This window comes from Labrus bergylta, chromosome 7, assembly GCF_963930695.1.
Source record: "Labrus bergylta chromosome 7, fLabBer1.1, whole genome shotgun sequence".
In the NCBI taxonomy this organism is placed as follows: domain Eukaryota; kingdom Metazoa; phylum Chordata; class Actinopteri; order Labriformes; family Labridae; genus Labrus; species Labrus bergylta.
In genome coordinates, this window is record NC_089201.1 from 13,121,551 (window position 1) to 13,148,525 (window position 26,975).

A 26,975-nucleotide genomic window follows, 5' to 3' on the forward strand; every position below is an offset into this window, starting at 1 on the left:
TGTGAGTTATCTGAGCTGAGCTGGACAGAGAGAGATAGTGTGAACTTTCAGACTCAGTCCTGCTTCAACAAGAAATTTTAAACAGCTGCTGTAGTGCCCCCATGTGGTGTTTTCAGAGAAGTGACTACTGGACTGGGTTTTATTCAACTGCTTTGCTTCCTCATTTCTAAATACAACACAGTTTCCTAAAAGTTAAACTGTGCACTAACAAATATTTTTATTGAAATTAGAAGAAAGACAAGATGTGAAACGCTGAAAACTGAGAAATAATTTGTTTTATTCTTTACAAAAATACACGCCCAGTTTGAATTATGAAGCCAGCAACGCGTTTAAATAAAGTTGTGTCAGGGTCATGTTTACTTCTCTCGGCCACTTGAATCTACGATCTTACGGCTCGTCTGCTGTTGGTACCAAATGCAGAAGTGAGGTAATTAAGGCTACGGTGTCCCAGAAGTTCAAATGTCAACATTGCATGTTTTTTTTTTCTCAGAAGGTGAATGTTCTTTTTTTGGCGTCTGGTTAAATTAATTTTGCAAGCATGACTCTTTAAGGCCCCCTCCCCATGTGCCCACTCTCTTCTGATTGGCCAGTTCTCTGGAAGCCTTCTGGGGAAGCAGAATGCTGCTCTCCAGAGCTGGGAGAAGAGGGTCTATGTAAGAGGTTTCACTGGCTTACATAGAGGCTTGAAGACGTCTGGTGAAATTTTTGGTTTCATATCAGAGGACTATGGAGTGATTTGCAGAAGAAGACATTTTTTTTTACAATTAAATAGAAGTCAGGAGATTGGAATGTGTTTATTAGAGATGTTTGTGTCACAGTCACGTCTACAACATGAGATTAAAAAATAAACTCTGCTTTATTTCTTCACAAACATTCAAACAGGACCAAGTCCAAACTCCTCGTCCTTCACAAAACTCCTCCACTTCCGTCTTTTTCCAACTTGTAAGTGCTTCAAAGACAAACTCTTTACGTCAGACTGTACACTATGATTTTACTCTCATTTCACAGATTTGGCACAGACATTGTTTTTTCTCTCTCCACAGAAAATCTTCAGTCAGTTTCACATGTAGGGGAAGTTACAGATTAACTCTCTAACAGAAACATTCAATCCTCAGCAGGAAATGACTTGACTCATTCACATGAAACAAAAATAAAAACATCAGACGTTACATTTCAAGTTTAAGGCAGCCAAAGACAATTTATCTGATTTATTCAGGGGGGTGTTTCTGGGAGTTGTAGGAGACTTTCCTTCAGTCTTTAAGTCACCAAAACATTCAATGTAGACGCTTCAACCAGGCACTGTCTGAAGTTAGCTTAGCAATGATGATGCTATATTGTAATGTAATGAGTCAATGGCGACTTCTATGCTTACTATGCAAGCACATTTTGCCAAATATCAAAAAGTTAAATGTCAATTTATGACTCAAATTTATCTTTGAAATTCAAACTTTTGTATTTTCAATTGAAAGAAACAGTTAGCTAAATGGTGCTAGCTCAATGGCTGTTCAAATAGGGTTACTTAGCTCACTGCTAACTTTGCTAGCAATCTTTCTATTAAAACATGTTTTACTAATTGGAACAATTTCATACTAGTCAATCATGGTTGAAAATGATCATTACATACAACAAAGAGGAGCAGTTATCCACTTAGCTGTTAGCTAAGTTATGATGCTAGCTTAACAATGAGTCAATAGCTAGTTTAATGTTTGTTTTAAAGAGAGACAGTTGCCTACTTAGCTGTTAGCTAAGTTATGATGTTACGCTGCTAGCTAGCCTTCATAAATGTATGGCCAGTTTAACCATTATTATGCTGGACAACGTTGAAATGTTAAAACTGTTGATTCATGGTCCAAAGTGATCTTTTCAGATCACTAATTCTGTTAGCGTACAATGTCTCACTCGTCAGTTAACGGTTCAAATCGATCATTATCTTATTAGCTGTTAGCTAAATCCTGATGCTTATTGAATGTAATCGTATGATGAAATTAAATTGTTTAGGCTCATATTCAAGTAATCATAAAAAAGACTAACGTTCATTCAGTAATGTTTAAAAATGAAAAAACGTTTAAAATACAAAAGTACAAAAGTTTACAGAAAATGGGTCCAACGTTTAGCTTGTTGGCTAAGTAACCATGCTAGGTCTATGAGCGGGATCTAATGAGGGGTATTTTGAACGCTAATTGAGAGTTTGAAATGATATAAAATCACTAAGATACAAAGGTTTGTTTTAGTGATGTTTTAAATGAACAGATAACAGTTCCTGTCGTAGCTAATCCAGCATTATTATCCTGAATCATTGGAAATATTAACGTTTGGATGTTTATATTGTCCAGGAGAGTCCTGAGTCGTGATTTCAAAAACATTCTGGATTAAAATAAGAGTTATAACGCAGGTCCACCAAACTGCAACCACTTATTCATTACATCCAACGTGCTGGTCAACGTAGGCTACCAGAATTTTAAACTCTGATTCTACGCTAGTAGGATATCTGGCACCTCCCTATCGATACCTTTTTCGATACCACAGCAACAAAAATAGACTTTTCTCATCATTGGGGGGTTTGTAGACAGACTAGAGACACATATTAATGTTAGAACAACATGTTGGAGTGTATTTTACAGAATGTGTGACCTTAAGATTTTTTGTTTTGGCTTCCTGTGCCTTCTCTAGAGAGACATGACAGTGGACAGAGCTGTAAATCAGGGACAGAGAGAGAGCATGGACAGGGCAGACCTGAACCCGGGCTGCCCCGCCCCGAGGACCACAGCCTCTGCACAACTGGCACACGCACCAACTACTAGGACACCAGCACCCCCAGGAGTAGCAAAAACTATGCATGTCCAAATGATACCAAAGTTCTTGGACAATTCAGACAAACTGCATGAGTTTTGATTATTCAAAACATGAAACAATCAAATACTTGGTTGCCTAGGAGTCATGTTTTTGTTGCCATGGTATCAAAACAGGTTTCACTATCGTTTTAGTTTTTACTAGAATTATACAGAAGTTCAACGTCTGGTTTCGTGAAAGCCCGGGTCTGAATTACTGCATGTTTAACCTGAACTGAACTTTACATGGACCTGACAGGTGTCTGTGTGTTAGTAGAAATCTGGATGAATAAGGTCTGCGCACACACACACAAAAGGGTGCGCACACACACTCACACAGAGTAAAAATGTACATCTTGTTTATGTTACATCCCGTCGTTTTCTCCGGCCTCCCGACTTCTATGTGACCTCTGCATGCCCTCTCAAACATGCTGTCCTCAGAGGTCAAAGGTCACCCTACTGTTTTTGTCTAAAGTGACGTCACTATGGTAACCGGGTCTCTTCAGGGTCAGAGTTCGGCTGCTGCGGTCACGGTGGTCTGGCTGTTCCGGAGAGCCGTCTCCTCTCACTGCCGGCCACCTAGTGGTAAGTCTATGTAAGTGCAAGTTTCTTCTTCTTTACTCCCTGATTGGCTTCAGTGTCAGGTTCCTGTCCTCTGATTGGCCAGCCAGCAGGGCACCTCACCACACCTGGAAAAAATAAAACAAGAATCATCAAGTAGCTCTTCTGTTTTTATTTTTTTATTGCTTTTATTTCTTCTGATTGTCTTTTGTCTTTGTCTAATTCTGATTTAAATGTCCAATCAGTCTATGACGGAGACAGGCTAACTGTCTCCTCTGTCTCCAGTTTCATGATGAGGTCGGCTCGTCATATCCTTATATCTTTTTTTTTTTTTTTTTACCTCTCTCTGAGTGTCGGCTGGCTGCTCAGGAAGCTCAGCTGCTGCTCCAGACGGCAAACTCTGAAGGCCAGGTAGCAGGACGACAGGACCAACAGGAAGACCCTGAGACAGACAGACAGACAGGCAGGCAGGCAGGCAGGCAGGCAGGCAGGCAGCCAGACAGACAGATAGACAGACAGACAGACAGGTAGAGGGAGGGAGGGACAGATGGAAGGACAGACAGAGAGAATGAAATGAAACCAGAAAAAGAGAAAACAGATTGTTTCTTTATTAACATTCACAGCGTGTTGTAAAAATTCTGAAACTAAACTGCAGACAGTTTCAAAATCCCCCTTCACTCTGTAACATAAATTCTTAATCAATAAAGAAAACATGAAAGATAAAATACAGTAATCCCTTAAAGAGACACTACAGTGCTGTCAGAGCGTCTCATGTTACAGTACAGAGTATCATCCAGCAGAGGGCAGCACAGAACAACACAAACATTTCATACCGGAGTTTTCTTTAGGATGAAACTGGAAAACACAGAAGACATTAAACACACCACAGGCTTAACGTCAACACTGATAAATCATCTATGACTACAGCCAAACAATAAATAAGATGAGACCACAGTACTGTTAATACTTTTTAAACTGTATAAATAAACATGCTGCTGTTTGGGGATGTCACTCTAGATATCGCTCTTTTTCATACTCAGGGAAAAAATCCCCCCAAAAAATATTGAAAAAGGGAAAAACTGTCAGCAGAAATAATTCATCACCGGTCACATCAATCACTTTCAGTGTTTGCATCACAGAGACGAGACTCAGCCCAGGTTCATTCACGGCTGCCAAAGTGTGATTGTTGACCTTTTTAAAATACACATTATCACCATTTATGTGTACAAGAATGAGCGAGAGAGAAATCTGCTGGTACCTCCCTCCAGTTGGCTATCTGGCCCCGCACTAAATCAATGTTTCTGCAGGATTCTGAACATTTCCGGGTGTTTCGTGGGAGTATTGGTTGTGGGACTCACAGCAGGACGAAGAGTTTCAGCAGCTGGTACTCCATCTGTCCCAGTTCAGGCACTGGTTCTGTCAGCAGGATCTTCTCCGTCTCCAAACTGCTGTCTGTAGAACACACAACAGAAAGAAACCCACTGAAATATCTATCCACAGTGTGTACCTCACGGGTTGTCCTGTGACTGTTTGAGTGACGGGGGGGGGGGGGGGGCGGGGCCTACCTGTGAGCGTGTGTGTGCTGAAGGTTGTGTCTGCGACGAGGCTGGGGGTGGAGTTTCCCAGCAGGTCCGGGAGGGACGAGGACACGGCGGGGAGCGACGGTTTCCTCCTCCACTTCAACACCTCTGGAAACTCATCCTTAAAAACAATTCAGAAATAAAGACTTTCAAAATAAAGGTCTGAAGGTCCTTCTCGATTTTTCTCCCAAGTCAACAATTTCAAATTTTACGATTCAAATCAGCAAAGAATCTACAGCAAGTGTAAGAGGTCCACGTACACTGAACATGGATTAATCCGCCGCTGAAAATAGTCCCAAACAAACGCTTTAATTCTCCTGTTTGTTTACTAAACACTTGTCATGTGTAACCCCTTCCTGAGCCCGCCACGTGTCTGTGCGTCATATTAACAACATTTTAGATGGAACCTAAAGGCAGCGCGGGGAAAGCCTCTTATCCACGGAGCATGAAGGGGTCAGTGAAGGTCACACACAGGACCGAACAACAGCTCCTGGTATTTCACTAAGCCTGTTTCACTGACCGTTGACTCAGATCAAAACATTCACATTGTCTCACTGACGAGATGTTTGTGTTTCTAGATGTTTGCTCTCTCTCCCTCGCCGACAGGAAGTTTCCACACAGAGGCATGAACTGTAGGCGAGGGGCTCATCTGGATATTTCAAGGGGGCGCTGTTGAGTCATCTTACAAAATGCATCTACCAAACCACCATGTTCTGTTAAAATGACACAGCATCCTGTTGGTGACGCTGCACGGTCTGCTCACTCTCATTGGTTGTTGCAAGTATTTCAGCCCAATCTGGAGCCCTAACCCTAAACCAAGTCCAGATCAACGTGAAGGTAAAGTTACCATAGAGAGAGAGCTGGGCTCCTCCAGGTACTGCTTCAGACTCAGACTCTTCCCGTTCACCTGCGGACACCAGAAGAAGAATCAGGATCAACTAAAGACCAAACTCTTCCTCTGGTCAGGTTATCAGAAGAATAAAAAGTCGAGGCTCCACAGACCTGCAGGTGTGTGCAGATCCTCCGCAGGACGTCGTACACGCTGTCTCTGGACAGCAGTGACACAAACACGTACTGCAGAGACGCACACACACACACACACACACACACACACACACACACACACACACACACACACACACACACACACACACACACACACACACACACACACACACACTGTGTGAACTTAAAAACATTATAGTCACATGAAAACAAGTTCAAACCTCAAGAAGCCTGAAATACAAAGTAATTCACCCAGTCATGTAGTCAGAAGTATTTAAGATTTAATGAATGTGCAGGAATGTGTCGTACTAAGAGAGTTACTAAACCAGAGCTTTATAAGATATGGTTTAAGTAAAAATCATCAAATTGTTACCATAGCAACAAAAATAGACGGAAACCTCCTTCACACTGTCTAAGCAGTAAAACACTTCTGCAACGTTTCAGTACCAAAATATTTCCAATGTTTTTATTTAAAGAAGCAATATGTATCCCTGACCCCTAGTGTTTAAAATGGGTAGTGCAGTCTAAATTCTAATCATTGTAGAAAGCTGTCTCCCCCCGCCCCCTCCTCTCTAGAGTTGATGCTCACGCAGGTTGCCATGTGGTGGACACTGAAGCTTCAGTGTTTAGCCAGTTCTGCATCGGTCTGTAAACCTTTCTGTGTTCTAACCTCTCTCCATTTTTCAAAAGCATCTCCAATATTGATCCTAGTTTGAGCACGTTTCTGCTCGTGGAGCTTATTAGAAACATGCAGAGGCTTTTTAGGTCGGGTACAATCACTTCTATCTGAACCAGTTCTCTTGCCTGCTTCCATCGCTGCAACACCTGTTGGTTTGACCTGATAACTGCTCTCATATCTGGCAAACCGAGGGGTGTCCAAAACAGGGGTGCCTTAGAACCGCCTACCTTCTCTGGTCCAAACAAATCCAGAGCATTCAGGACCAGAATCTAAAGTTAGAAGGAGGACATACTGGCTGCTGCATTGTTGTCAGAGAAGCCAGCACTTCAACATAGCATGTTTCCTTAATGTCTGATCATATAGTAAGCTCACTTTATCATTTCACTCACTACAGATCTCACTGATTGTTTTTTTTGCCTTTATTTGACAGGGCAGTGGACAGAGTAGTAAATCAGTAGAGAGAGTGACATGCGGGGCTGTGCGCTTGGAGGACTGTAGCCTTCGCACATGGGGTGGGACCTTACTGCAAGACCATCAGCGCCCATATAGTATTTTTTTGCACTTTACATGACAACCTTGCCGTTTTCGTCAGTAGACTGACAAGAACGGCATACAAACACGTTCAAAAATACACAATATCCCTTTAACTCATACTGTTTGGTACCTTCTGTCCCGTGTCCATGGTGATAGCCAGCCCGTTCGGCACCAAACCCGCAGTCCTGTGTTTCTTCACCAGCCGCACGGACACCACAGGTATACACACCTGCACACACACACACACACACAGCAGAGAACAATTCAGCTTTTATTTTGGAAGGCAGAGCACACGCTTCCTGTTTCCTGTGCTGCTGCATGTCACGTAGCAATGAATCAATCACATTAAAATATTATTTTTTCATACATCATGTTCTGATACTGGTTTGACCTTTGACCTGGACTCTGCACCAACAGACGTCTAGAACACAAACACATAGAACATACACAGGTAGACTCAGCAGAGTCATAAGGCTCATGTATGTAAACTGGTCGTTTACCTTCTCTGCACACTGAACTCGTGTTCCTGCAGAGCTCTGAAATGATCTGGATTTTAAAACAAGGCCGGTTAAGACCACCACTGATCGGCTATTTTTCTATGTGATTAGAAGGAAAATGCCCCTTTTTTTAAAACAATGAATAACTTCAATTCCCTGGTGTTGTGGTCTAGGTGAGTGACACGCCTGCTGCACACAAGCGGACTGGATGGAGACGACTGGAGTAGAGGCGTTTGTGCCCGGGGCCTGAGATGTTAAGAGATAAGAGTTTATTGATCTTTATCTCATTATATAAATAAACAGCTGTTGCTAGGTAACTGAATGTCTCTTTGGAAATCCATACAGGTCTCTTATGGTCTCAGGCAGGTCCTGGTTTAGGTTAGTCTGGTCTTCACTATAAAACTACCCCAAATTAAAATGAACAAAGGTTTAAAGGAAAAGGTGTTTATGGTGGGCGGAGCTTCTAAACTCACCTTGATGTCTTTACCAAACAGGTTAGCATAGAAACACAGCCAGTTCCTGGAGATGTAGAGTCGACCCTGCAGCAGGATGTCTCTCAACAGCGCACACGAATACACTACAGGAGAAGAAGAAGAAGACAGTGATAAGAAGAAGGAGACGAAGATGAAGAGGGACAATGGAGAGAAGGCGAAGAAAAAGAAGTTCAGAAGAAAGAGGAAGGAGGAGGAGAAACAAGACGAAGACCAAAAATAAGGACAGAAAGAAGAAGAGAAGAAGTGGGAGATAAGAACGAAGAAACATGTAGAATAAAAAATGAGTAAAAGCAGAAGAACATCAAAGACATGAAACACATATGAGCTAACAGGAGGTCAAACAGGTGGATAAACCGGGTTCAGGCAGGTGTTGTACGGTGCAGGTAAACAGTCCGTACCTTTCATCAGGATCTCCTCTTTAGGAACAATCTGGAACAGTTTGTGGTACTGAGAGTTGTATTTGCTGACAGTCTGTGAAGGCAGCATAAAACACGGGATTATTGATCACGTTTCTGTTTCTGTTATTTATTTAATGTAATGTGGTTAACTGCTGCATTAAAACACATGTATATATATGGTTGACCTCAATATAATAACTTATTAAATAAAATGCTTACAAGAAAAGATCAGCAGATAAGAGTCATTCCATCTTATCACAAATAACGGGGTTCCACAGGGGTCTATTCTAGGCCCATTACTTTTTATATAATATACATCCACCACATTATTAAAGTGAACACTTAACAAGCCTTTTGAAAGAATTGTTAGCACCTGCTGTCACTACTTGCACTATTATCACTTTAGTCACTGACACTTTCATACAGCTCGTCGGTGGTCCCTAACTGTGTTTGCCTCATGACCCCACTTTGACTCTGGTGACCCCAGACTTCCAAAACACATACAGCTTTTTGCTAAAAATGTGTTTGTTTTCAATCATGTCAAACTTTTTCTACTGTGCTGCAAGTAAACCTTTAATCTTATAGCACATTTGCTGCATGTCACCCCCCACTCTCTCCTCCCCACATGTCCTGTCCCTCTTTGGTTGTCCTGTCAGGTATAGGCAAAAATGGCTCTAAAAGAAACAGGACTTGTCCAAAACTAAACATTTCGATTGGCTCACTCATCTGGATTAAACCTGTTAAACAACCAGGCGCTGCATTTCATCGATGTGAATCAAGTCTATCCTGTGTAAATATCTCTCTGAGTCATGACTGTCTACAATGAGGGACAAGCTCGAGTCCCACTGGCTGTGTTGTTGTCAGAGCCGTGTTTACATGGACGGGATGGCCAGCTCCTCCCCTTGAGTATAAAAGCTGTTTTAGTCAAGAACTAGAGAGAAGAAGATCATACTCACTGATTATTTGGATGTCACGTAAGAGTTTTTAGATCTCTTTACATGCAGTGTGAAGCTACGAGCTAACGAAAGAGTGCTAACATTAGCACGCTAACATAACAATGCAGGACATGTAGGAGGTATTTGTTTTTACTTTTAATCTTGTTCAGTTTGGCGGCAGGCTGTGTTGTTTAATAAAGAAGCTTCTGAATACTTGTAAACTAAAGCCCTGTTCGGTTGAGGTTTTGTTTTGTTGTCGGATATTTAGGTCAGATGTTACATCATATAAACCCACCCCGTCCTCCTCTCGTCCACCTGTCTGCCTTTATTCTCAGTGAGACGCTGACTTCCTGACTTCCTGTTCCTGTCTGAAACAACAAAGACTGAAAGAACAGAAAACAGATCGACGCCGGCTGAAGTTGCTGAAGCCAGTTTCAACATCTGGGTCAAACTATCAGAGTTAAGAGGATCTGAACAGAAAACGAGTCGATGCCATCATTTAGTTTGTTCACACGTCTCCTCTAATTGGTTTGACTTAAATGCAGACGCACCAGTTGGATGAAAACACGTCATTAGTGCGAGGTAATAAGATATTAATTAAAGCTGTAAACTCAGACGTGTTTGTTTGAGCTGCTAATGTCTGACCAAATGTCCTGTCTACTAAAACACACACACACAGAGACACACACACACACAGACTCACAGACACACACACTCACAGACCCCTGACTGTGTTCCCATAGAGACCAGACAGACGCCGGAAACTTCCACAGGGACGCAAAAAAAATATTTGAAAGGACTCCTGCTGAACCGCGGTTAAGTCTGGACTACTGAAAACATCTACAGTGATGTGTGTGTGTGTGTGTGTGTGTGTGTGTGTGTGTGTGTGTGTGTGTGTGTGTGTGTGTGTGATGTTATGATAATGCGTTAGGAGGATTCACTTCAGTGTCTTTAGCGGTAGGTGTGGTTGGTAGGAGGAGAAGCAGGGTCAGTACTGATGACACACCTGAGGTGGCTCTGTCTCTGTAACCTTCATTAGCAGCACCTGCGGAGGAGCCGGCAGGAATTGGTTTTGAGTCGAAGAGACGCCACGAGGGAGACGTGAGGACGCAAGACACCTGAGAGACTGAATCTGACGTAACATTTGTTTTTGTTTTAACACTTCACAGGTTCTTTTTGCACATGAACTAAACTGGCTGGCGGAGGAGATCGTACCCAAGTGACTCCGTGGATCGAGTTGTCCAAGTGAGCTGGTCGCGGCACGTACGGGGATCTTGGAGGTGAGTCACCTACACGCACCCCTCAAACAGACAGGACAGTTGCACACACATTCAGGTAAGGTAGGATACACCTTCACGTTTACGCAACACGTAAGGAGAGGCATTAAGTTACAGGCTCACTGGCCTTAGAGTCAGGCGCAAGGATAGCATTTAGCGGTGGGTTTGTGTAGCGGCGAAACAGTGTGTATGTGTGTGTGTGTGTGTGGTCGCCACATGCATCAGTAGGTGTGGTGTTCTCAGAGCTCCTGTCGTCACATTTGGGTCAGTTCTCTTTGTTTTGCGGAGTGTGTGTGTGCGTGTGTGTGTGTGCTTTGTGTGGTTTTGTGTCATGCAGGACTCACTGATCCTCTGTAACACTTCTTCACGTCTTCATAGGAGAGGTCGTCGATCAGCTGCAGTCTGCAGGACACAAAACAACAGAAAACATCACATCAATGTGACAGTACATCAGATCAGTTTCTGTCAGAAGAGACAGAAATGGACAGCTTCAGCAGAGCAAGTGTCACTGCACAGAGCTCGTTCAAGTTCATTAAACTACATTTTCTAAACGTGTCTGCAGATAAACGTTCCTGTTAAAGAATCTGTTTAGTTCTCTGCACATTACAAAAAAAGACTTGATTACATAAACAGAGTTCATTCGTGTTTGAAATGGTTTGTAATGTTTCCTGCAGCAGCAGAACATAGTTTGAGTTTGGTGTCAACACTCCGCAGATTTATGTTACAGGCAGATTTGAGCAGCGATGACATAACATCTTAAACACCCCTAGTTGGACTCTTCAACCAGTGTAAATAAGTCTCAGAGCTCCTCTAAACATGTGTGTGAAGTTTCTTGTTTTAAATCCACTCTGATCCTGTATTTGATCATGCCTATAAACCCCTCTATTTCAGCCCTGCTCAGAACAGGCTGTTTCTGTGTCTGTACCTTTAAATGTAAATGAGCTGTGTTTGACCACGCCCCCTCTCTGGAAGGGCTCGGGTGTCTCTGCCTTTCTCGCTCCATGTCCTATTGTTTACTGTGAGAAGGCAGACTCAGAGGACAGAATAAACACATAGCTGTGGGAGTGTCACCCACCTGGGGGAGGGGTTACTGCCCTTTGTGATGTCATGAAGGGAAAATCTCCAAACGGCCTGTTTGAGCACACATTTTCTGAAAAGTGGAGCAGGCAGAAGACAGAGAGGATGGACTTTACTCATCATTGGGGGGTTTGTAGACAGACTAGAGACACATATTAGAGTTAGAGAAACATGATACATCAAAATCAAATACAGGATCAGAGTGGATTTAGAACAAGAAACTTCACACACATGTTTCGGGGAGCTCTGAGACTTTACACTGGTTGTTGAAGAGGAGGATATGTGACCTTTAATAAATCTAAAAGTAACATTGTGCAGAATTTCAGAATCGTACTGGAAACTTTAAAAGTGTCTTTTAGAAGATGTCTTTCGTTGGTGGATGTTTCAGGAGGATTCGAACTCTTTAGATGGACTGTTTGTTTGTTTGACATCTGCAGAGTTAATCACAAACACACTCCTCACTTTGACCTCCCCTCATGACACACTAATAATTCTGCGTGAAACAAAAACAGAAAACTCAACTTCTCTTTCAGCTGCGGTCGCTTCATCATGCAGGAGATTTTATCAGACCAGTTGTCAGCAGCCGCGCAGCGTTTAGAATTTAAATGTGACCTCAGATAACAGAGACACGGCCTGACAGTCTCTGACATGAAGCTGCTCACACACACACACACACACACACACACACACACACACACACACACACACACACACACACACACACACACACACACACAGACACACACACACACACACACACACACACACACACACAGGCCCCTGGCCAGTAGGGGGCCCCTGAGAGCTGACAAACTTAAACCACAGCAGTGGCTCAAAATGTGCAAATTTTGCAGTGACAGTAGGAAACCTCCCTTGCTCTGCTAAGCGTTATGCATAATCGCCGTTCTTCTTTGGTGACTTTTATTGAAAAACCTTGTCAGGGGAGTGAAAACAGAAAGACGAAGAGGAAGAGGAGTAAGTATCGGGACATAACGCTGATAAAGGCGTGAGGGAGGGGCCCCTAATGATATTAAGCCTGGGGTCCTAATGGAGTCCAGAATCACCACTGCATAAACACACCACACACACACACACACACACACACACACACACACACACACACACACACACACACACACACACACACACACACACACACACACACACACACACACACACACACACACACACACACACACACACACACACACACACACACACACACACACACACACACACACACACACGAACCTGTGACGGCAGCAGCTGATAACCAGTCACAACAAACCAGCTGCTTTACCGTCAGGGAGCATAAAAAACTGACAAAGATGGAGGATGACTTTAGTCAGGAGGAATCGTTCAGAAGCTAGCAACTGTATAAAGACGCAGAAAGATTGTGTATGCATAAGTTTTAATATTTCATGAATCCTATTTGACCCTTTGTTGTATGATCCGGTTTCTATTAAAGTTAAATGGATTTAATATAAGAAAAAAGAAACTGCATCCAACATGGAGACATGTTTCTTTTTTTGTTCCCAGTGTTTCTAAAATGCCACAACTCCCGAACACGATACCAAAAACACAACCTTTCAAAGTCCTGCCTGCTCGCTTCACAGAGCAACAACAAGAAGGTCATTACAGAGACCTAGTGCAGACGTACGGCGCCGAACACAGATAAATGTTTGGGGTCAGTTTGTTAGTTTGTGTAGAAAACATTAGCTCAGAGAGATTAATGAAGGCCGATTGTGTTTCCCTCTTCTGACATTTAATCCAGCGTCTCCAACAGCTACCAGGTCTTTACTTTGTTACTTTAACAAATCCTCAAAGCCTTGTTTTCACTGGACACACACATACACACATACACGCTCACATGCTCAAACACACACTCGTAAGATTTCCTGGAAGATTGGTCATGTAAATGAAGTCATGAAAAGGAAAAAACAAATGAGCACCAAGCTCATGCAAAAGAGAAACAACTTCAAACAGAGGACATGTTTCTTTGGAGGATTATTGAGGCTTAATGATCGACAATCTACAGAGTTATTCAAATTATTATTACTGCAATTATTTGGATTGGTTAAATGATGATGTAACCATGACGACGACGAGTGTAAACAACGTTAAAAAACTTGAACTGGAGAGTCAGCATAGTGTGCAATCAGCCACTGGTTTCAGACCGGTACACCGGAGCAGGGAGGACAGTTTGTGTGTGTGAAAGGAGTGATTGTACTGTCCACACACACACACACACACACACACACACACACACACACACACACACACACACACACACACACACACACACACACACACACACACACACACACACACAAACAAAAGGAGTAATTATGCAAACATATTCGGGCTGAATGGGGAAACTGGAGCAGAGAGAGAGGCTGAATTCACACTGAGCAGAAAACAGTTTTAAGAAGTCTGAACGTTTTCACATCTTTTCCTTCAGGATGAATTTTTACACCACAACAATGCAGCAGCCAGTATGTCCTCCTTCTAACTTTAGATTCTGGTCCTGAATGCTCTGGATTTGTTTGGACCAGAGAAGGTATGCGGTTCTAAGGCACCCCTGTTTTGGACGCCCCTCGGTTTGCCAGATATGAGACCAGTTATCAGGTCAAACCAACAGGTGTTGCAGAGATGGAAGCGGGCAAGAGAACTGGTTCAGATAGAAGTGATTGTACCCGACCTAAAAAGCCTCTGCATGTTTCTAATAAGCTCCACGAGCAGAAACGTGCTGAAACTAGGATCAATATTGGAGATTTGAAAAATGGAGAGAGGTTAGAACGCAGAAAGGTTTACAGACCGATGCAGAGCTGGCTAAACACTGAAGCTTCAGTGTCCAACACATGACAACCTGTGTGAACATCGACTCTAGAGAGGAGGGGGTGGGGGGGAGACAGCTCTCTACCATGTTTAGAATTTAGACTGCTGTACCCATTTTAAACACTAGGTGTCAGAGTTACATACTGCTCCTTTAAGTTTAAAATTCTGGTATCATGACAACTCTAGTTTGGATGCATGTCCCCCTCGGGCGCCCGTATAACCCGAAGTCACCTTAACTTAGAGAATATATATGTACTACAAAACTACTGCTCGCTGCTGACTAGTTAAAGAGGCGGGGGTCAGCCCCGACGGTAGTGACAACTTCAGCCCTGCAGTAGACCAATAAATCTCCCTGAGCTTCCTGACTACATTCAGAAAGGTTTCACACTCTTTATTTAAAGCGATGAAGGAGATTTTAGGATGCCCCTGTTATGCTTCACAGTCGCTGTTTTTTTTTTTGATTTTCAAAGACAAGACAATACAATAACAGCTCAGTGCACTTTAGCAAAATATTTGCATAGTTGGTCCAGTAGTCACATTCAGCATCTACCAGTATAGTATACATGTGATTAACAGTGATGTTGTACAATAGCAAGATAATCATTCAGGGATCATTATGATAAGTTGCACTTAACATTTAGAAGATTCAAAGGCTTCTCCAATTTCCTTTTAAAGAGATGAGTCTTTCCACCAATACAGTATCTTAACTTTTCTAACGTCACAACATCAGATATCAGCGATTTCCACAAGTGAACAGTAGGGGATTCATCCCCAACCCATTGTGTCATTATAGCCTTCCTAGCCAACATTAAAAGAAATTGGATCACGTCCTTATGTTCCTTCAAAATGTTCGGTAGACTTCCTAGGAGGCATAGAAGTGGGCCAGTAGGCAGTTGTTGTCCTATCACCGTGCCTATTTCTCCACATACTGCTTTCCAAAATAATTTAATTTTTTCACACTCCCAAAGACAACGCATTCTAGTTCCAGTATTAGCTTTGCATTTGGAACAAATTGGGGAAGCTCCTGTTGTGAACTTACTATAAACATATGGAGATATATAAACATTATGCAAGATATTGTATTGCATCTCCTTATATCTATTACAGATTGAAATCTTGGAGGGTAACATCAGAATTTCTTCCCATGTATCTTTATCTATAGCCACCTTCAGCAGAGCCGACCATGATGTTCTTAAGGAAGCAAGTTTATCCACATCTAAATTCTGTAGCTCAGAGTAAAACCTTGATACAAAATGTTCATTTTTTGTATGATCCAAGAAAAATCTTTCCAGCATATGCGAACCACTAAAGAAATTGAGGGTATTTACCTTCTTCAATACATAGTGCCTGACTTGTAGATATTTGTAAAAGTCCTTGGTAGGTATATTGTACTGATCTCTCAGAGAGTCAAACGTTTTGAAGACCCCACCCACCTTTTTCTTTAGGGAGTTGTAACTTCTCTAATTTTATTTTGGGTTTCCTTCCTGCCCCAAATGAAGTCTGATATTGCTTTATTAATATCTCTAATATCTTCTGTCCTTAAAATTCCAAAAAGCATAGATACAGGATAAATTATCTTAGGGAGAATAGTCATCTTAATGAGATTGATCCTACCAAGAAAGGAAATGGGCAGATTCCTCCATCTCATCATATTTTCTTTCAAGTGCTTAGTCAACGGGTAAATGTTTTCACTATACAGTCGATTGAGTTTTGGCGTGACTTTTATTCCCAGATAACTGAAACCATCAGGGGCCCAGCGAAATGGTCTAACAAAATCAGGTTCAACACGCCTATCGCTCACCAGGGGCATTATCTCAGATTTGTCAAAATTAACTTTGTATCCAGATATTAGTCCAAATTCTTTAACACATTCTATGACAGCAGGTACTGACACACTCAGGTCTGTTAAGGTCAACAGGACATCATCTGCATACAACATAATCTTGTTTTGCTTTGTACCGATTATTGTTCCTTTAATATTATTATTTTGTCGAATAGCTATTGCTAACGGCTCTATAGCCAGGGCAAACAGGAGCGGGGACAGAGGACTGCCTTGGGCTGTACCTCTTGACAACTTGAAAGGTGCTGAAATAAGATCGTTTGTCAGGACCACAGTCGCTGTTTTGCATCCACCATTCTCAGCAGAGATAATAAAGATGCAAGATGACTCACTCCTCAGAAACTCAGCAACAGAAACCGATGTTATGTCCGCACGCAGCATGATGTGCATAATGCAACCAACTGATTATCCACGGTTACATTTGTCAGCAGCTAATTATGTCATCGGCTTTTGTTGACACCGTCGAGTAATCGTTGCATCCCTCTACTCAAGCCACATCACAGAACTGAGGATGACAAGAGAGGGATCCGTAGAAACGGAATCCTCTGTATTAAAAGTCTGTTTAATCAAACAGATTTTTTAATTTTAGTGAAAAACGCTGAATGATTTGAATCTGCTGTGTCCGTCACTGTGAGGCTGTTTGTGCAGTTTAAGGGGACATTAGCTCTCTGTCAGCAGAAGTGAATTAAGCCTTCACACCAGCTACACACACACGCACGCACGCACGCACGCACACACACACACACACACACACACACACACACCTCCTTCCTATCAGCCCTCTCTGTCTCATTCTGAGCTCTGCTGCCTAGAAACGTGAGCTGACTACACGTGCTGGAGGCAAACACACACACACACGCACACACACATGCACACACACACACGCACACACACATGCACACACACACACACACACACACACACACACACACACACACACACACACACACACACACACACACACACACACACACACACACACACACACACACACACACACACACACACACACACACACTGGCCCTGATTCTGCAGCTTGTTTTGTACGTGACAGGAATAACAGAGCAGTGAGACTCATACAGAGGCTTTCCCTCTCTGTGTATTGTCTGTCCCGCACGTCTCCTCCACTTTCATCTGGTGCCAACACACACACACACACACACACACACACACACACACACACACACACACACACACACACACACACACACACACACACACACACACACACACACACACACACACACACACACACACACACACACACACACTCTGTCAGGACTAATGAGGGAGTTGGTTGCTGGTAATGAGGATGAGTTGAATCCTCCACATCATGTCTGTTCTCATTCTCTCTTTGCATCTCGTGTTGAAACTGTGCGTCCTGCAGGTCGACTCAGCGTTTGTGTCTAAAACATCTGGACGCTTCTGAACTCCAGCTGTGACTCATCCTGCAGGTGTTAAAGGTTTCTGCAAAGACTGCAGTTCCTCCAGTGTGCATGTTATGATAATGCGTTAGGAGGATTCACTTCAGTGTCTTTAGCAGTAGGTGTGGTTAGTAGGAGGAGAAGCAGGGTCAGTACTGATGACACACCTGAGGGGGGTGTGGTGGCTCTGTCTCTGTAACCTTCATTAGCAGCACCTGCGGAGGAGAGGGAGGACGCGAGGACGCAAGACACCTGAGAGACTGAATCTGAAGTAACGTTTGTTTTTGTGCACATAAATCTAAACTGATATGAAAGAGAGGGCTGGCGGAGGAGATCACACCCAAGTGACTACGTGGATCGAGTTGTCCGAGTGTGCTGGTCACGGCACGTATGAGGATCTTGGCAGTGAGTCACCCACACGCAGCCCTCAAACAGACAGGACAGTTGCACACACATTCAGGTAAGGCAGGATACACCTTCACGTTTTTGCAACACGTAAGGAGAGGCATTAAGTTACAGGCTCACTGGCCTTAGAGTCAGGCTCAAGGATAGCATTTAGCTGTGAGTTTGTGTAACAGTCCACTAGAGTCTGTCTCCTGCAGTGAGTCAGTCCCCATAGAGCCCCATGTTAAAATGTACAACTTTACAGCTGCAGTTCCTCCAGTGTCCACTAGAGTCTGTCTCCTGCAGTGAGTCAGCCCCGTTTTAAATCCAGCCTTTGAATAAATCATCTTTTTTCTCTTACTTTGGCAGGCTGTGTGTGTATTATAACCGCAGTCACTCACCTGAAGGGTAGGGGGCAGTGTCCATCCTCCTCCCTGGGGGGCTCAACCTCATGGGGGGGCAGGACGCTGACATCATCACTCTGCTCCAGATTCTCCGACATCATCTTCATCGGCCTGGATGACGAGAGGAAATTAAGACTTTCAGAATAAAAGGTGGAGGAGGAGGAAGTGGAGGAGGATGTGGATGAGCAGGAGGAATTGAGACTTTCAGAATAAAAGGTGGAGGAGGAGGAAGTGGAGGAGGAAGTGGATGAGCAGGAGGAATTGAGACTTTCAGAATAAAATGCATCACAGTGTTTCATTAACACTTTCTGAAGACTGGGAATTATGAGGAGGAGGAGGAGGAGGAGGGTAGATAATTAACACAAATATCACTCCTAATATTATAATCTTTACTTCTGCAGGCCTCACATTGTTTGACCACCATTATATCGTTTATAAAACTGACAATCAGTGAGTCGCCATCCGTCCGTCTGACTCCCTGTGAACGCAGCACGAGATCTGATCTATTCAGTTCTACGTCCTCGCTGCCGGTCAGTGATGTGGATCTGGGGTTCTAGATACCACGACGAGAGTTCGCCCTCACCGTCCTCTTCGTTCTTCTTCTCGTTCTGCATTCTCTCAGCGTGATGTCAGAGGGCATGGATGACCGAGAGCTCCGATTGGCTGCCGTGACAACGCTCCTATCTACATGTGCCAAACGCCACACATGGCAGCCAGGATATTCTCCCCCTCTGTTTCCATGGTAACGGCACCAAAAAGAAAAGGAAAAAAGGCTGCTCAGATGAAGTGTTGGGCTCTTTTTCTGTCGACTGCCAGCCCTCCTCTGTACATGATGTGTTTCTATTTATTTATTTTTATGTATTTTATGATTGGATGGAAGGTGTTGCAGCACGGCCATGTTGTTTTTAACCTGCAGGACCATATGTCCCTCTTCATTTCTCCCCTCCTCCTCTTTGTGTTTGTGTAAAAAGCTGTTTTAAATTTTTTTTTTTTTTTTTGCTCTGAGTCGTCCGTGTGCTCCGAGGGGAAATCACAAACAAATATCTCAAACCGAAGGTGAGGAGCTGAAGAGAGTACAGTTACTGAACACTCAGACAGCTGAGAGGAAGAAGAAATAATTTAGTATTCAAAGTGACTCAAAGCCTGAAAGATTAAGGAGAGCCCTTTGATCTGGACTCATTTTCTCCCGTTAGCTCAAGATAAAAACAACGTTTTCAGCCCTATTCTCGAGATCTGGAGAAATAAACTTGGCATCAGGGGAAAAATAAATTCGTAATCCTGCTATAACGAGACGAATAAATCGAGATTTGGATGAAAACTCAAATTGAAAACATTGGAGAGAGCTGTCCCCCCCCCCCCCCCCCCTCTGCTCGATGTTCACGCAGGTTGCCATGTGGTGGTCACTGAAGCTTCAGTGTTTAGCCAGCTCTGCATCGGTCTGTAAACCTTTCTGCGTTCTAACCTCTCTCCATTTTTCAAAAGCATCTCCAATATTTTTTTTTTTTTAAGATTTATTTTGGGCTTTTTGTGCCTTTAATGCAGAGAGAGGACAGTGGATAGAATTGGAAACCAGGGAGAGAGAGCGGGGAATGACGGATGTGGAAAGGGGCCACGGGTGGAGGCGAACCCGGGCCTACCGCTCGAGACAAGAGTCTCAATACATGGGACGTGCACCCTAACCATTGCGCCATCAGCGCGCCCCAGCATCTCCAATATTGATCCTGGTTTGAGCACGTTTCTGCTCGTGGAGCTTATTAGAAACATGCAGAGGCTTTTTAGGTCGGGTACAATCACTTCTATCTGAACCAGTTCTCTTGCCCGCTTCCATCACTGCAACACCTGTTGGTTTGATCTGATAACTGATCTCCTATCTGGCAATACGAGGGGCGTCCAAAACGGCCGTGTGGGGGTTCCTTAAAACCGCCTACCTTCTCTGGTCCAAACAAATCCAGAGCATTCAGGACCAGAATCTAAAGTTAGAAGGAGGACATACTGGCTGCTGCATTGTTGTCAGAGAAGCCAGCACTTCAACATAGCATGTTTCCTTAATGTCTGATCATATAGTAAGCTCACTTTATCATTTCAGTCTCTGCACATCTTAGTGGATGATCCTTTATGCTTTTCTAAACTGTGACATGAAGTGAATCGACTCCTGCAGCAGAGAGAGAGAGAGTATGTTCAGTATTTCAGTTTGCATGTTTTTACACAACATGAAGAATCATCTGCTGTGATGAGGCGATCAGCTCGGATTCTTCTTCCTGGAGAATCACACACCTGTTTTCTTTGTATCAGCGACAAGCTGCAGGCTCATTTCACGCTTCATAACAGGAACTGAAGCTCAGGCGTGTGAAAAACGACCTTGTTTGTGCACACGAGGACAGACGGGCTCAGCGTGTGTGTGTGTGTGTGTGTGTGTGTGTGTGTGTGTGTGTGTGTGTGTGTGTGTGTGTGACTCTAAACAAATCAGATGGTTTCTCATGAAGAACATAAACTCACCACCATGTGTGTATTAATGAGCCTTTAAAACATCAAACATTTATCTCTGAACAGGAGGAGATCCGAGGCTGTCGGGGTATTTCTGCCAAGGTGGAAGTGAAGCACAGTTGCCATGGCGACAGGCATGATCCTTCCTCCTCTAGCTGACAGCAGGTAGCTCTCCTCCTCCTCATGGCTCTCATGGAGACGTGTCGGTTCCCTCTCGGAGGAGACTCTGCCTGCTGATTAAATCAGGAGGCTCCTCGGGGAGACTCGGCTGTTTGCTGTGATGTTAACACTTTACATCTGTGTGTGTGTGTGTGTGTGTGTGTGTGTGTGTGTGTGTGTGTGTGTGTGTGTGTGTGTGTGTGTGTGTGTGTGTGTGTGTGTGTGTGTTTTTTTGTGTGCGTGTGTGTGTTTAGACTCCTTGCCGACACACATCAGCTCGTTTAACTCAGAACACTGATCAGTAAAATGACGCTGGAAGTCGTCAGACAGAGTGATAGAAAATGCCTCGTCTTGCTGCTCCAACCTTCAGAATGTGTTCAGAGTGATGACGCTTTGATCAGCGGAGGTGGAGCATGCGTCAGCTCAGTTTGTGGAGCACAAGCCCAATGTGTGGAGGATGAGTGGAGGCCATATAGTCTTCAATACAGCCGCCTTGGGCTAGATTCTCTCCACCATTTTCTGCACGTACTCCTGACGCTCTCCTCTGATTGTTTCCTGTCTCCCCTAAGGTGTCCTATCACAATAAATGCTCCATGGTGCGGTGGTTAGCGCTGTCACGTCACAGAAAGCTTCCTCCCACAGTCCAAAGACATGCTCGTCTTTGTGAATGTGAGTGTTTGAATCTTAAGCTGTGTCCCAGTTCAGGATCTGCATTCTTCGGAGGTCACACCGGCGTTAACGCCACAGCACGATGTCAGAGGCTCTCCCGTTTCAAAGGCTCCTTCAAATGTGTCCCTTCTGTCCCTGCAGAGGTGCAACATTCAAGGTTGTAAAAAAAAGTCCATCCTATCCGTCTGTTTCCTGCTCCACTTTTTAGAAAATGTGTGCTCAAACAGGCCGTTTGGAGATTTTCCCTTCATAACATCACAAAGGGCAGTAAACCCTCCCCCAGGTGGGTGACACTCCCACAGCTAGGTGTTTGTTCTGCCCTCTGAGTCTGCCTTCTCACCGTAAACAATAGGATATGGAGCGAGAAATCCCGAGACACCCAAGCCCTTCTTCAGAGGGGGCGTGGTCAAACACAGCTCATTTACATATTTAAAGGTACAGACACAGAAACAGCCTGTTCTGAGCAGGGCTGAAATAGAGGGGTTTATAGGCATGATCAAATACAGGATCAGAGTGGATTTAGAACAAGAAACTTCAAACACATGTTTTGAGGAGCTCTGAGACTTATTTACACTGGTTGAAGAGGAGAATATGTCAACTTTAGCAAGCTTTATACAAGCAAACAACCAATCAACACAAATGTAGGTCTCTATCTCTCTCTCCCTCTCTCTCTTTAACAGGATGTGATATTTGACGTTCTGGTGGTCGGCGTGGTTTTCTGGAGGTGAAACCAGTCGATTAGCCTTTTTCCTGACGGTCAGACTGTTTCCACCGCAGCAACATCCTCCCCCATGAGATTCATGCAAATCATAAGTAAACGAGATGATCAGAGAACATGAGGCCTCGTGTTTCAGGAGAGAAGAAACGATTAAACACAAAGAGACGAGGAAAGAAAGTCATTTAATACACATCAATAAGATTAGACTAAAGAAGCTTGATTTGAGTTTATGATGCTTTATACTTTTATTTAAAGATGTTTACAACACTTTTACTTCAAATGTTGCTGATTAGTCTGGATATTTAAATCGGAGAGCATTGCACACATCAGGAGAATCTTAACAGATCTTCTCTATAATCTCGAGCATGCTCACTCTACAACGACACTAATGGCCGTCACGTCGTTATAAAGGTTCAGAGCAGGAGGGAAGATTTGAACTGTCAGATGCATTTCAGGTGTCCAGCACACCCGTGCAGGAAGTCAAAGTGACATCACCCGTCTGTTCCTGCAGGGGGCACTGGAGTCCCATCAATGGCGGTCTCCAGGCTGGAAATGCTGTCTCAGTCTAACTTTCAGTCAACCTAACGACAGGCTGAGAGCTGGAGCTGAGGCGGGTTTTAAGACTCCTGACAAACTGTTACACCGCGTCCACCTGTCAATTAGGTCAGCTACACGCCTTATTGTGAATAACTCTTATCCTTCATCAAATCAAAACTGATGAGTCATCAAAACATTCACCCCCCCGTACAGTGTGTGTCGATCGAGACATGAACCAGGCTGTAAACATGTTAATCTCTGCTGTAAAAACAGGCTTTTTAGAATGGGTGTGTATGTGACTTCCTGTGCTTCTGCAGCCAGCCTCTAGTGGACACTCGGGGAACTGCAGGTTTTAACACCTAAGGTTGCCGGTTGTTATGTATTGCCGGCGGTCGCCATCACTACTGTCCTCCCTCGTCTCTCGTGGTCACTGTAGTCACACACGACTTCCTCCAGACTCTTAAACGACGTTATCTGCAAGATTTTAAATCCTAAATATCAAACATGTTTGATTTAAATCGAGGCGGCCCTGAAGCTCTCTGAGCAGATCGGGGAGGTTCAGATTGGATCTACTCACACTACAAAATAATCCGGGAAGAGGATCAGAGCTGAGCAGCCTCGAGTCGGGAACCCTTACTCTTCATCTTTCTACACTCTCCGTCATAGAAAATGTGCAGACACATCAAAAAAACAGCGTGTAGGTCCATCTTCAAAAACATCTCAGTGAGATTTGAGCATCAGTACTGAAGACACAAAGATTTAAAAACACGCTCTGATAACAGTTTAAAAAGCTACAGCAGATAAAGACCTCGTGCTCTGAATGATTCTAGAGACGTTACAGGATGAAAAGTTTTTAACCAGAGTCCTAAACAGGGTGACAGTTTGTTAAAACCTCTGATAACTGAGCAGGACTCAGTGTGTGTGTGTTCTGGGAGGACGACGACTTACAGCTCGGCTCTCAAAGAGGTGTTTTGTTCGGCGGCTCCGGACCACCCTGTGATGGGGACGACAGCGAGGTCAAGCCAAAACAAGAGGTGATTCTGGGTATTCAGAGCTGCTGGAACGGACGGAGGCCACACAGACGCAGCGCCGACAGAAGAGTCTCGTTTGAAGCAGAGAGAGCAGATTCTTAACCTCGACTCAGGACGAGTTTTACTTTGACTCGAGTTCTGAACTGAAACTGAGTCTTTCTCTTCTCAGACTCTCTACCTGCCTCCCTACGTCTCTGATCGACTTTGAGGGTCGGTCTGCTGTTTTCAAACCTTGGTCCTTTATTAACATCTCTTTGGAGTCTAAACTTCTAACAGGTTAAAAAAAAAGTCTTCAGCCTGCAGCAGTGAAACAGGCCGTAATGGCTGCAGTATTATCCTCAAATAATCAAAGTATGTCCAGTAAAATCAGCGATCATGGTTCGATCTAATCATGGTGTTTCCTCTTGTGAGGCTTTCCTTCCTGTTACAGCTCAGACAGGGTCATCGTGCAGGCTGCAGGGTTTTGCCCCTTCAATCCTTGAACATCTCGAGGCGGTGGATCAGTGACAGGGACGTCTTCCACTCCAAAATACTTGTTTAATTGAATTATTTTATCTTTTCACAAAATCTGCAACTTCCGGTGTCTGACAGTCGACCTGTTACTGTAAGCATCTGTTTTATTTTGTATTAGACATAATGAGACTTTGTCTTTAGAGCCTGACTGATTAATCGACCAGCCGATAATTTCAGCCGATATCAGCATATCCAGTGACGATCAGTATCAGCTGATTTTATGGCAGATATCTGTTGATATTACAGATTTATTCACCAGTCAAACAGCATTTCATTTGAGTTTCATCGTATTACACTACCAGTGTATCACCAGCAGAGGGCGCTATATGGACCGACCAAGTATATTTTATGGTCGCCCAAGTGAAAACGGGGGAGAGAGAGAGCGTGCGAGAGACTATAGGCGCATGCAATAACCTCACTGAGCGCACAGAGAGAGAGAGAGAGAGAGAGAGAGAGAGAGAGAGAGAGAGAGAGAGAGATAAGGTCCACTGTCCCTACATCCCTACACAGGTATCATTCTGTGGGACCATCTTGTCTTCATTATAAATCCACAAACATTTGATAACTGCATTTGTGGCGTCAACACAATAAATGTGTATATTTATATTCATCTCTACAGATTGAAGATAAAAATAATAAAGATATCGGCATCAGATTTTGTGTAATCCCTAATATCGGTATATTATATTATATAATCTCCATTATATCGGTCCCAAAACTCCCACATCGGTCGGGCTCTTATTGTCATGTGGGTTATTGGACTCCTGATCCTGAACTGGAAACAAACGGACTGAAGACTCCCAGGACAAAGACCCGCAGAAATGTGTTTGTTGCATCGAACACGCGTCCTGAAATAGCTCCACTACTCACACCTCAACGTGACCGCTTTGGACAGTATTGGGTTTGTTCTAAGAGTCGGCCATCATATACTCTTTATTAAAAACCATCTAGCTCTATCTGTGAGGCTGCAGTATTACATCATCAACACTCATCATCAGGTTTACTCCTCACCTCTGTCTCCTATTGTATATATTATTTTAATAGTTTAATATAATTAGTTTAGTTAAATTTCCTGTGCAGAATAAAAATGATCACATGAAGCAAAACCTGCTGCGCGCACTGCAACACGTTTATACTACAGCAGCAATATAAACCAGTCCTCCCAGTATAGTATTGATGCTACTATACTACACTTGATGCGGTCGATACATGCTGAGATGGCACGTGCTCATCCTACAGTATGTCACACCTGCAGTGCTCCAGGTGTGGAGCAGCTTATAAACATTTAAATAACAGGAGCATGTAAACGCACCATCTGAGACACCACCGCAGCATCACTGATGACATCAGCAGCGGGCCCTCCTTACACACATTTACAGGTTCACACACACACACACACACACACACTCTGTTTTACCTGTGTGTCGAACAAGTCTTCTCTCAAGTCCGCGGATACACCCGGGGTCCCCTTGCGTCCGGTTCGACCCTCCGTTAGTCCGCACGAGACCTCCGACACTCCGAGCGGAGCTGAGGCTGCAGCGAGTCAACTGGACCAGCTGCGTCAAGTCCGCACTGTTTAATACACCCTGTACCGGAAGTGACCAGAAGAGGCTTTCAGAATAAAAGCACGGGGAGTTTTATTAATATATATCGATAAAAGACACGAGAGTACGATGATATATTAAGGACTTTAGAAAAAAAAAAAGCCAAAATTTTTTTTTTTTGCCCCGGTTACGGCCGCAACTTTCGTTGTTACGTGCTAATTCGGGAGCACGCCCCCTAAACACAGGATGATGATTTTTCAGAGATATTTATGATCCTTGGTCTTTGTCCCTGTCTGACCTGGCTGGTCTTGGTCTTTTCTCGGAGCTCTCTGGTCTCAGGTATGGTTTGGTCTCGGTTAGTGTGACCTTGACTACACTAGAAACACCAGCTGTTCAAGCAAATAGGACGATTTAAATAATATTCTTTACTACAGTGGCGACCTGAAGGATGTCCTGAGAATATGAGAGACTTCGAGCGGAAGAAGGAGAAACTTCTCCCTCTGTTTATGACCTTTTTAAAAAGAGGAAGCCCTCATTCTGCTGTGAAACCTCCTGATTGCTCAGA

At 43.7% G+C, this 26,975-nt stretch overlaps 1 protein-coding gene across 3 annotated transcripts; it reads right to left on the minus strand.

The window, feature by feature from the left end:
* Positions 1–779: 779 nt before the first annotated feature.
* LOC109995215 (GRAM domain-containing protein 2A) lies at positions 780–26,443 on the minus strand. 3 transcript variants are annotated; one of them, XM_065956793.1, is made up of 13 exons: positions 26,284–26,443; positions 18,753–18,866; positions 11,864–11,938; positions 11,133–11,190; positions 8,577–8,649; positions 8,158–8,261; positions 7,318–7,416; positions 5,972–6,043; positions 5,817–5,876; positions 4,955–5,090; positions 4,748–4,841; positions 3,730–3,831; positions 780–3,517 (listed from the first exon to the last, which is right to left on the minus strand). In XM_065956793.1, the coding sequence occupies exons 2-13, from the start codon at positions 18,860–18,862 to the stop codon at positions 3,469–3,471; spliced, it is 1,032 nt and encodes a 343-aa protein (XP_065812865.1). In that variant the 5' UTR covers positions 18,863–18,866; positions 26,284–26,443; the 3' UTR covers positions 780–3,468. The 3 variants fall into 3 exon arrangements, with proteins under 3 accessions (XP_065812865.1, XP_020504522.1, XP_065812867.1); XM_020648866.3 differs by lacking the exon at positions 11,864–11,938; XM_065956795.1 differs by lacking the exons at positions 780–3,517; positions 11,864–11,938 and having other exon boundaries at positions 3,726–3,831.
* Between the last annotated feature and the right edge of the window lie 532 nt (positions 26,444–26,975).